This window comes from Poecilia reticulata, linkage group LG3, assembly GCF_000633615.1.
Source record: "Poecilia reticulata strain Guanapo linkage group LG3, Guppy_female_1.0+MT, whole genome shotgun sequence".
In the NCBI taxonomy this organism is placed as follows: Eukaryota; Metazoa; Chordata; class Actinopteri; order Cyprinodontiformes; family Poeciliidae; genus Poecilia; species Poecilia reticulata.
This window is the reverse complement of record NC_024333.1, coordinates 28908059-28919140: the sequence shown is the minus strand read 5'-3', so window position 1 is coordinate 28919140 and position 11082 is coordinate 28908059. Positions and strand designations below refer to the sequence as shown.

General features: G+C 39.3%; 1 protein-coding gene across 3 annotated transcripts in view; it reads right to left on the bottom strand.

Moving 5' to 3' along the window:
- lpin1a (lipin 1a) overlaps window positions 1–9587 on the bottom strand; it is a 19584-nt gene extending 9997 nt beyond the window's left edge. For 2 of the 3 annotated variants that reach the window (XM_008405737.2, XM_008405738.2), the window contains exons 1-8: window positions 9386–9586; window positions 6572–6772; window positions 5563–5658; window positions 2169–2265; window positions 1868–2087; window positions 747–821; window positions 499–591; window positions 203–311 (exon numbers count right to left, since the gene is read on the bottom strand). In XM_008405737.2, coding sequence (XP_008403959.1) covers window positions 203–311; window positions 499–591; window positions 747–821; window positions 1868–2087; window positions 2169–2265; window positions 5563–5658; window positions 6572–6763 — 882 coding nt within the window. In that variant the 5' untranslated portion in view covers window positions 6764–6772; window positions 9386–9586. Of the gene's footprint in view, window positions 1–202; window positions 312–498; window positions 592–746; window positions 822–1867; window positions 2088–2168; window positions 2266–5562; window positions 5659–6571; window positions 6773–9385 lie in introns of all 3 variants that reach the window. The other variant, XM_017304125.1, reaches the window with a different exon arrangement.
- Between the last annotated feature and the right edge of the window lie 1495 nt (window positions 9588–11082).

Genomic DNA, 11082 nt, shown 5'->3' with positions numbered 1-11082 from the left:
GTAACTGCTTTTCTTCTTTTTGCATGTTAACCACTCATATTTCATGATGAACTCCAAGTGTTTAATCTAACCTTTTCCTCCATTTCACAGATACACTTTAAAACTGTAAAACTGTCAGTAAAGTAACAAAAGTCTAAATCTGACAGGGTATTTTTTTTTCTGTGAACATAGATAAATAAAAAACATGTCAGTGTGTGTATACCTGTGCAGCCTGTGGCAGCTCGCCCCAGGTCCACAGCATTTCAGGATTCGTCTGATTGGTCAGTTCTGAGTCACTCTTCGGTGTTGATGATGCCGAGTCATCTGGACTGCTGTACAAGTACATTTCACAAGACACAAAATTAAGACCAAGCATAATATACTGCTGTATATTATAAGAAAACAGCATTTTCTACAAGTCTGTACAAAAGCTGATTACGGTAATTGTGACAATTTCAGTATTTTAATTTCTTAGATGAATGCTCTATTCAGAAAGTGAAAAAAAATTGAAGTTGATACCCAGCAAGGGACGAACAGTGAGATGTGCTCTGAGGACAAGAGATGGACAGGCCAAAGGATGGATGGATGGAGAGAGTCTTCTTAATCACATTACTTCATTAGGGGGGATGTAAAACACACAAAAAAATGAAAAAAAGGACATGAGAATCAGAAAAGCTAAAGCAAACTGAGGCTAAACGTAAATGCTGTTATAAAAACACAGTTTGGAAGAAGCATAAAAGGATGGGATATTTGTGTCAAAGTGATACCTCTGTGATTCAGTCCACTCCGTCATGTGGTATGAACTGCTGTTGGTTGTAGGATCCAGATCATTGTACGCTGGTCTGATCACAAACACACACACACACACACACACACACATGCAGGAATAAGTACACAAACTGATTTTTTTTCCACAAATGTTTCAAGAGACCAGAGGAGGGGTCTTCCCCGAGGAGGCCTCGGGGAAGACCCAGGACACGCTGGAGGGATTACGTCTCTCGGCTGGCCTGGGAACGCCTTGGGATTCCCCCGGAGGAGCTGGAAGAAGTGGCTGGGGAGAGGGAAGTCTGGGCCTCCCTTCTGAAGCTGCTGCCCCCGCGACCCGACCCCGGATAAGCGGAAGAAAATGGATGGATGGATGGATGTTTCAAGAGATCCAGAGCTATTATCACTACAAGTAATATTATTATGTTTTTACTCCGAAATTCAAACTGGTCTTGTTTAACTGAATCCATGCATTTAAAAACTGCAATGAGGAGAAGGAAACCATTAATGCACATTCCTTCATGTCTAATAGGGATTTGGGAATTTTCCCAGCTCACAGTCGTGGTTGGACTTTCTAAAAATGGCCTCAGACCATTGCAGTAAGGGCGGCCAGTGAGTGAGTGATCCACAATGTAAAAGAAACTGAGAATATCGTGAGAGCAGGACTAATCCTTGGAGTGAATTCAACAAAGAAAGATCCTTCAAAAAAAACAAAAACATTTCCAAAGTAAACACTAGCAGGTGCAGGCTTGAAGTCCATAATTATCTTTAAATGACTTGTTCTGTTGAAACGATAATGACAGCAGGCGGCAACAACAAAAGGTATTATTCTTTATAGATTGACTGGCTGCTTGTCTAGATAAAAGATCTGAAAGCTAAAACTGTTCAAGGGAATTTTCTTTGGCTCAATGTTAAAAAAACATGTTGAAAATCCTATTTTCTTGATCTTAAGGGGCGTTTTGTATCAAGATTGTTGCTTTTAGAGAACACTAGATATGAGCACATTTCAAAGTCTTTACAGAAAAGTGGAACCTGCTGGTTTTATGGGACTTTGTGTCTGAACAAGCTGATCCACAGTGATCTCGTGATTAAAAATGGCTGTACTCCATGTCCCCACACTCACCTGCTGCTGTCCCCGTCCTTCTCCTCATCCGAACTCAGATCAATAGTAAACATGTCTTCATCCTCTGAGAACTCCTCCCCACTGTCCTTCTCTCTCCTCCCTCCTGCTCCTCCTCCTCCTTCTGGCCTCGCTTTCCTCCTCCTCTTCCTCCTTTTCTTCGATGTCGCTCCATCTTGCGGCCCCAGGCTCTGGACAGGAAGTGTGCTGCAGGGGATGTTGTCTGTGTGATAAAAGAGAGCAGCATAAATATTTTCTTTTCTCAAAATGACAAATTCCATCCTTTATTTTTAGCCAAGCGTACCATAATGGTGAGAAGCACCCCTGCCCAGTTCGGTCTGCATCAACTCCTCCCCCACTGTCATGATGGGCGAAGTTGCAAGGTAGGATGGTACCACTTCCTGTTGACAGGAGGTATATGCCTTGATCATTTGAGGTCTTCAATGTGAGCAAAAACAGCTCGTCCATAGCTAACAGAGACTGATGAGGTGTTAAAAATTTACAATGAATCATGCTCTGCTGCAATACATGTGAAACTGCAAATGTTTGAAATTGTTCTGGAACTCTATTTTATGGCCAATGTGATTTTTGTCATATGGGCAGAAGCTTTCACTCGCTGGTGAGACAAAGACGTTTTTTCACTCACCACCGGATTTGACATAATCCGGAGAGATTTAGCCTTTGAGCCAAGATTAGCTAAATCACGGTGGGGGGGTGGATAAATAGGGGACACGAAGTGCAGACTGGCACATGCTTGGCTGCACACATGCCGTAGTGCAGGATAACTCATTTAGTTGGGAAAGGAATAGAAGCAGTGCTCTGAATGCACACAATGCACAGATAAAACACATCTGCACTGACATCTGTCCCTCCTGGGAGAATTCAGTCCAAATCCAGTTTGAGTTCAGTGTTTTTATTCGCTTCTAACTTTCCATCCTAAAAGCTTTACTGCATTTCTTCCAAAGGCAGCTGAAATTTTACTAACAAGAAACTTGATTTAAATGAAGCTAAATAAAAAAGTGATGGTTTAAGCCAATTAAATAGGTTTTTCATATAAGTCAATGACATATAATATAAATATTGAAGAAAATGACAATATGAACATAGAGAGATACATTAAATGATGTTGTTGTTTTTTTCACTTTGCACTACAGGAATGTAGCAAGAGGGACCTACATTATTTGTGAATGCATAAGTCCTGACAAGTCCCGAAGTTTAACTTTACACCCTGAGGAGTAGATAAAGGGAGGGAGAGCGGGTGGGTGAGAAGGAGTGAAAAAGATGTCTGGGGTTGATCCCACATAGTCCTTTTTAAAAAAAAAAAAAAAAGTTTTTTCCTTCAACATGAAACTTTAGATTAGCACTGGGGGAAAGGGCAGAGCGAAGACGCATAAAATATGTAAATTTAAAAGTTCCTGAAACTGTCCCCTAAGGTCCTCTTAAACCTGTTCATCTAACAGAAAGCTATGATCCGTTTTTAGATGACGTACAGATCGTCTGTCTGATCCTCTGTCCCCCTGTCTGTCCTGTCTGCACAGATCAGTGACCAGCGAATTTCTGTGTGTGAACACACAAGGCACAGAGAGTGAATTGGTCAGAACTATAAATAGGTCTCTGGCAGTTTTCCACTCTGTAAAGGGAGGGCTGCGAGAAGGAGAGGATTTAAAGCTACATCCAAGCAGAGCAGTATGGTTTATTTACAGGAACATTCAAACTCACTTCCTATATACACCTATGTACACAAAACTTAAGTTTTAGAAGCTGCACATCACCTCTAATAATTGCCTATTCCAAATCACTCTGCATTCAGGACAGCAGACAACTCTTCTTGTGGTGCCACTAATGTAATTGTGACTGCTCACGTTTGTTTATCCCATTAATAGAGTTGGGCTGGCTTTGTTTTCCTCCAGAAAAGTTGTAGCCGCCCCTCTTCACTGCCCCTCTGCCAAACTCCACCTCCAGTGCTCCTCTCTGACCTCCATGCATCCTTATCTTTCACTCAAAACTCATTACAAAGTAAACACAAGTGTCTCCAGCTTATCTTATTTCCTGTTAAGCCAGAATTACAGCTGCAAATGCCTCCATGTAACAGGATTCCCCGGTGATAGTGTGCCCAAAATGTTACTGTGCTAGAGTATTTTTTCTGTTGTGTTATTCCACATAGCTAAAAGCGAAGTGGATAAGTGCCAACATGCTCTCAGTTGAATCAGTTTTTTCGCAATAAGCCCTGCTTACATTTCATTATCAAAGGCAGAACCGGGTCTGTGTTGAACCGAGCCCTATGCAGCATTTACGTTTGGACATCACAGTCCAAAAGACAAAATTTTACTAATAATCAGGGAATCAACTTGTTTAATTATATGCGCATTGTGTATTTAGAAAATATTTTAGAGTTAACAGGTCAGGCAACATTTGTCTATTCATTAAATATCATATGATAATATTTTTAAGATATAAATTATGTAAAGAAAAACTGTAGAATTTATTCAAATCAACTAAAATCAAAGCATTACACTGTGACACTGCCAATGAAAAACTGCATGTTTACACACAGTATATGTCAGTTCATTAAAAACCTAAGCAAGTTATACGTTTTGATGATTCGTCAGAATTAGTTAAATATATAGAATTCTATCAAATCTAATATTTTGGGGGAAAAAAATAAACCAAGCACAAAAGTCTCTTTTTCTTGTCTAAAATCTAAAAGCAACCACAAAATACGTTCTGACATTTTTCCTGTGTGAGAATTCAAAGGCTCTCGGTCGCCCCCTGCTGGCCTGGTGGAGCCTGGCAGTGGCTTTGTTATGCATCTGACCTGCCCTGGTCACAAAGCTACTGAACAAAGCTTTTAGGTGTGCGATGCTGATGTTACAGTGACTCATCGACTACGCTGTTATTTCAAACCCTTATTTTTCATTTTATATACATATGTAAAAATGTATTTCTTTGAGGCTGATATAATTATTTCCTTGATATTCATTCAGTAAATTAAACTTAAGATAAAACATATTACATGTATTGAGGAAGCATAAAGATTAATTGTAGCAGGGTGACATCTTAAAACACGTTGGACTCTTTCTGGGTGTTTTTAGATAAACCAGTTTGATTGAGTTGTTGATTCTTTCTTACTAGTCAGGGTCATTTCTTCCAGGAAGATGAGAGCATAAAAGCCAAAATGACACCAGAAATCTCAAAATATCTGCTCAGTGTGCTTGTGGATTTATGTCTCATCTGATATACAAAAGCACCATATAAACTAATGAGTAAGCAACATATTATTATTGTTCTCACTTGGGCTAAGGCCCTCCTGTATGCTTCTGACACAATATTCAAACCTTTACCATATTTGAGCAAAACAAACCATGACAAAGATTTCAGAATAATCAAATGGAAGGATGTTAAATAATTTTTGATAGGATTTCCCTTCTGACAGCTTCATGTAGAAAACAAAATGCCCAAGGATGCAGTTCTGGATTTTCCAGGCTTGTCTGGGCAGGAACGGCGGTTAAAATAACAAGTTGTAGCGACAGATCAAACAGTGAATTGTAACGGAGTTAAAACTGTAAAGGAACTAATCACATTCGTCTGTGTGTCATTTCAGGCAGTGAAAACCTACATCTACAAGTTACGCTGTGTTCTGCGCTATAATTGCACGTGTTTATTGCACTGCGGTAATGAATCCGTCAGCCATCACTCACCAGTGTGTTCTCAGTCTCCGTGACGAAGAAAGCCTCTCCATTCTCTCCAAGCTTCATGTGCAAACTAACTGGCTCTCCATTAATCTCTATGTCCACCTATGAGAAACAAAAGTGTTGATCCTTATCAGCCTGTTCCAAACAACTCCCTGAAATTTACTTTGCTCCTATGGAAATAAAAACATTTTAGTTGAGGTAGGATGCAATCATTGTAATGTAATGTTTGCGTTTGTGGCGTACTCCGTTTTGGGACAATGGATTGTTCTCAGAAATGTCCAGGGATCTTGTTTTATAACTTAATCCTGCTTTAAACTTTCCTATAACTGCATTCCTCACCTGGCTGGTGTGTTTCTTGGCCTTTACTATGTTGTTTTTCGCCTTTGCACACAAAAAAAAACCCTAAGACTTTCAGAGAATAGGACATATACTGAGATTAAAATATGCACTGCGGATTTATTAATTTGGTGACTTACACACACAATTGGCACTTGACAGCAATGAATTTTATTTTGGGGGAAGGAGAGAGAGAGGTGGGGGGGTTTAACACAAATGTATCACTGTCTTTTCAAATTTAGATTTTCAAAAAAGGATTATATGTATCACTAATATCCAACTTCATAATTGTGAACTTCTTAGTGTAGGTCCATCACATTAAACATCAATAAAACATATTGCAGTTTAGCTTTGTAAAATTAGAATTAAAAATAATAAATAATTGAAAATAATCTAGCAGGGAATTTGTTAATGAATTGCTTGTTAAATTGGTACTAGAAATGCACCTTAACATAGTAAAAAAAATTGTCAAAGTTGTTTTGACATTTTATACTGCAAATGTGAAAATAAAAGAAATTATAAGATAAACATAAGAATACTGTTGTTTATCCTGTTTTCTTTGCTGGTTTTATTTTTCTTTTTTACCCTGTAGCATTACTTGTATCCATACACACCACCTCTAACAAACAGCACACAGAAAACACAACTAGAGGTGAACGTAAAACAGGGAGGCTCTTACCACTTTCTCACGGGACCGCAGCACACCCATCTTTCCGAAGCGGACGTGAAACGGGGAGCACTGCAGCGAGCCGTCCGGCTGCCGGACCACAATGACATCAATGCATCCAGACAGCGTTGCAGGGTTGAGCCCCCTGTAAAGCTCCTTGACCTGCACAAACACCTGGCCCGCCAGCTGACCCACATAGTTCATGGTCTGTAGCTGGAAATAAAGACATGTATAATTAATCCTTTGATTTTTACTCAATAGAGTTTATCAACGTGCTAATGATCTACGTCTAAGTCAGAGAGAGAGAGAGAGAAACTTTTTCCCGCCTACAAAAAAAGCAATGTTTTCGAATCCATTTCTTCATTCTTGGGATGCTGCTTTGTGAGGAGTATGTTTATTCATCTGTGTATGTAGATGTTCTTGCCTCAGGAAAAAGATGCTACAAATAAAATCGTCAAATGTCTCTTCCTCTTCTTCACGATCAATCAGGGACAAGATTACCTCTAAGAGACTGAAGACGCCTTATTGTTCCAGGATCTTAAAATCTTTGAGGATTGCTAAAGCTTCGCTGCAGATGCAAAGTCATGAACATGCAACATGCAGTATTATTCGACATTAGAGCAGCAGAGAGCATTTAAAATATTATTTTTTCACTGTGTACAATGATACATAATAAAACTTGATTGTAAGACATTTCCTTCAACTCGAAGTGTAAACTGCAACTTTCCCTTAAGATATTCAGATTTAATAAAAAGAAAAATGTTAGATTTTTTTTTTACTTAGCAGTTTAGAATAAAATAATCTATCTCAATGTATGCTGAAAAATACATAACACAAAACACCCTCACAGGAAACAAAATGTGAAATAAACTACAGTTGCTGAAACTATAGCAGGAACTAAGACAAAGCAAAAAAGAGCTGAGTGAAATTTATTAAGTATAATGTAACAAAGGGGTTCGTAGGATGGAGACAGCTGTCACAAGAACAAAGATTATGTGATATCTGTGGTAGGTGTGCTGACTCAGATACTGTTGCGTTTGCATAAACATCCACAGCCAGTTCAGCATGTCTAAGGGAATAGATGGCTTCATGTTACTAGAAGACACGAAGAAACACTTATGATGAAGATGATTTTTTTTTTTAACAAGAATCAAAGTCTGAGGAACTTCTGCTGCCCAGCAGACCGACAAGTTACTCATCACAGGTTGTTTTAACAAAGCAACTGTGACAAAAGCCTGGCAAAGAAAAAAAACTATAAACAGCCGAATCATGAGTATTGTAACTTTTCACCAAGTTAAAGTCAAAATGGAACGAAAATTAGTTCTAAAATTTTACAAAAACACGATGTTGTCGAGGCATGAGATGCTGCAACAGTGTGGAAAAGAAATGCTGTTTTGTTATCTGGATAAACATGTTGATATGTTGGGCATGACCGAACGAACGCTCAACAACTGGGAGCGGATTTGCTTGGCACTGATTGTGCAACTGACCGTTTGCCTCACTCTCACTTCCTGGTCCATTTAGTGTCTTTGTCTCTGCAGCAGCAACCCGATAACGTGTCCATTCATGCATGCACGGCTTTCACTGTAAACATTGCCCAATAAGTGCGCATGCATGTCTCTATTCATATGCTAACGCAGGAAAACACAATCTTGCACAGCTATAGTAGTGGTGGACTGCCTTTCAGATCCTGATCAAGTTCGACTAAGTGCAATCAGTTTAAGGCTAACTGAGACTTTAACTACTAGTATTTGTTTTTCCCCACAATGAAATACAACAATCAAAACCAGTTATCCCAAAAGCTCGATGGTAGTTGTTACCAAAATGGCACAACCAGTTGAAAAGTCTTATTTTCTACCTAAATAAACAAAATAAGCATTTTAAAAGTGCATTATGCATATTCTCTGGTTATCTTGCATGATGCTAAGATTTCTTTGATTATCTGAAGCATGTAAGTGCAAAATAAAAGCAAAGCGGGAAAAAAACTATCTGTGAGGGGTCGAATTGTTTTTCCAAAGCACCCTGGGCCACTCTTCCAGGACACCCCTCTTCCACAGCCAATCAAAGTGTCCCTCTGTTATGTAATAGGCAATCACCAGACAAACCATATATGTGTTTTTTTGGGGGGGTTTTATCCTGCAGAATGCTTTTAAAAAGATCCTTACATGAATTTAACATCATTTAAATTCACCACCACAGCATAGTCACGTTAAACTGAGGACAGACTCTATGGAGTCATACGCTTCACCACTATTTACAGTGAGGTCAGAAAGAGGTCACTGATAAGCTGGACGGCCTTACAGATGATGGACTCCTGAATTGAATTGCACCAATTGGAGCTGCAGTCTGACGCTCCAAAATGACTCTCTGCAAATAGATTCATTATCAACTACTTTCACCGAGGAATGCAACATTTTTTATTAGGATTTTAGGATTTTTAAGACGGTCGTCAGACAGCACAATTAGCTATGAACCTAAAATGGTGCGCAGAGAGAGAGAAAAAGAAGAAGAAACGCACGTTGCATCTACACGGGGCTGGTGAGTGATGCAGTGTGATGCGTGGCCTGCGTGTCAAAATGTAAACACACACACACACACACACACACGCACGCACGCACGCACGCACGCACGCACACACACACACACACACACACACACACACACACACACAGAAGAGGTTCTGCAACCTGCAGTCATTTTTAGCTGCCTTCAATCCAGTTTAGGAGCTCCACTCCGCTCCGCTCCGCTCAGAGGAAGCTGCGATGCAGAGCAGTGAAACGTGTGGGGTGTAAACATCCCACAGTTAGCCATCCTTTCTCTGCTTACATTATTTATTGACGCGTCTCTTCGCTCCGGGATCTTTCCGCCATTCAATCCTCTGTCACTCTGTGTCACCAGCGTTAATGCGCGTCGGTGTCCGGATCAAGCATCATCGGTAACGTTCCGCATCCTTCAGTTTCCCTGACATCTGATCGCAGATCCTCTCGGTCTGCTGAAGGTTGCTTCTGAAGGCTGAAATATTCCTCCCTCCGCCTCGGAGCGGAGAGCACGGAGGGAGCTGATTGGTGGAGCTGCGGGTGACGTCATATATTATTGTTTATGGAATATTTCCCATTTAGAAACCACTATGTGGTCGTTTATTGGTCGTTTATTGTAATTCAGGACAAGATCAAGTCGTATTTTGGTCTAATTAAACACAAGTTCTGTGCAGGGATAGTGTTACGTGGTTTATGGTTAAATCATTTTATAGGTACGAATCGTGTGTAATGTGCAATGTGTGTGTGTGAGGAGGACAAATGCAGAAGTGCGTCACATGATCTTGTTGCTGTTAATCGGAGAAAAGAGAAAAAAAAAAAAATTTTCTATCGCTAAAAAATCTGATATACTGATATCGCTATGTAGAACATTTATACATTGTTATTTTGATTTTCATACAACATTCCAGCAGATTATCACTTTTTTCTAAAATAAAAATAATTAAAAAAAAACAACTCCATTTACATATGGTCCCCTAATGAGATTGTCTGCATGTTTTTTTTTTACATTTACAACTCTTCCTGCTTCTCCAAAAGCCCAGCACCAGATGATTAGCCAGGCCGTCTGCTTGGGTAGATCCTTCAATGTTCTGCTAATCAAACAGTGTGTCTCTTTTAAACTGTCGTTTGTGGTTTGGAACAGAAGCATGGGATTGGTATGCTGAAATATTTTACAGGTTTTTAAACAATAACATTGGATATTTTATTTTATTTTTTTTAGCTTTTGACCAGCAATGCCGAAAGCTTCTCAGAGGTGAGGCATGATTATACACTAATAAATTATTTACCTTGAATGATGTGTTTATTGCTGCCGGGTTGTATCAGTCTCAGTGTTTTATTACTAAGGACAGTTAATGGCAATAATAAATATAAACCTTCAAGAACACAGAAGGTACATGCTGTATGTAAACTTGAGAGAGGAGCGAGGTCATGTTACCATTAAGAAGAAACATAAGTTTAGTATGTGACCGTGGAGACAAGAATAGCGTTGACATTCATGCAGCCTGAAGGCGTCAACAGTCATGCAAAAGGCCCAGTGGGTCTTTAGTGAAACTACTGACTTGCAAACAGTCAAAAGGTAAAATGGTAAAAGTTAATTTAGTTTGTGTTTTAGCACATTTTACTCTCCCCTGTTTTATTTCACTAGGAAAATGAATGCATTTGATCATTTAAAGTCTATTTGTCTGGCTTCATTTCCTGTCACAAGCTTCTAACATCTTTTGAATTCTTTATTCTGGCTCATTATAACCATTCAGGCTTATTTTGTGGTATGTTTCATATATATTTTTAGGTCAGTTTCAGACCTTTTGTTCATGTTTTTCTGTGAACAAAAAAAACACATATTTTTGTTCTTGTTCCCACGTTGAGTCCATTCATTCATTCATTCATCCGTTTCTATTTTAATAACCATCTTGTCTAATCTGTTGTCCCCATTACTTAAGTTTCTCAGTGTCATTCATGCCCTGCTGGATTCCTCCGTTATCTTTG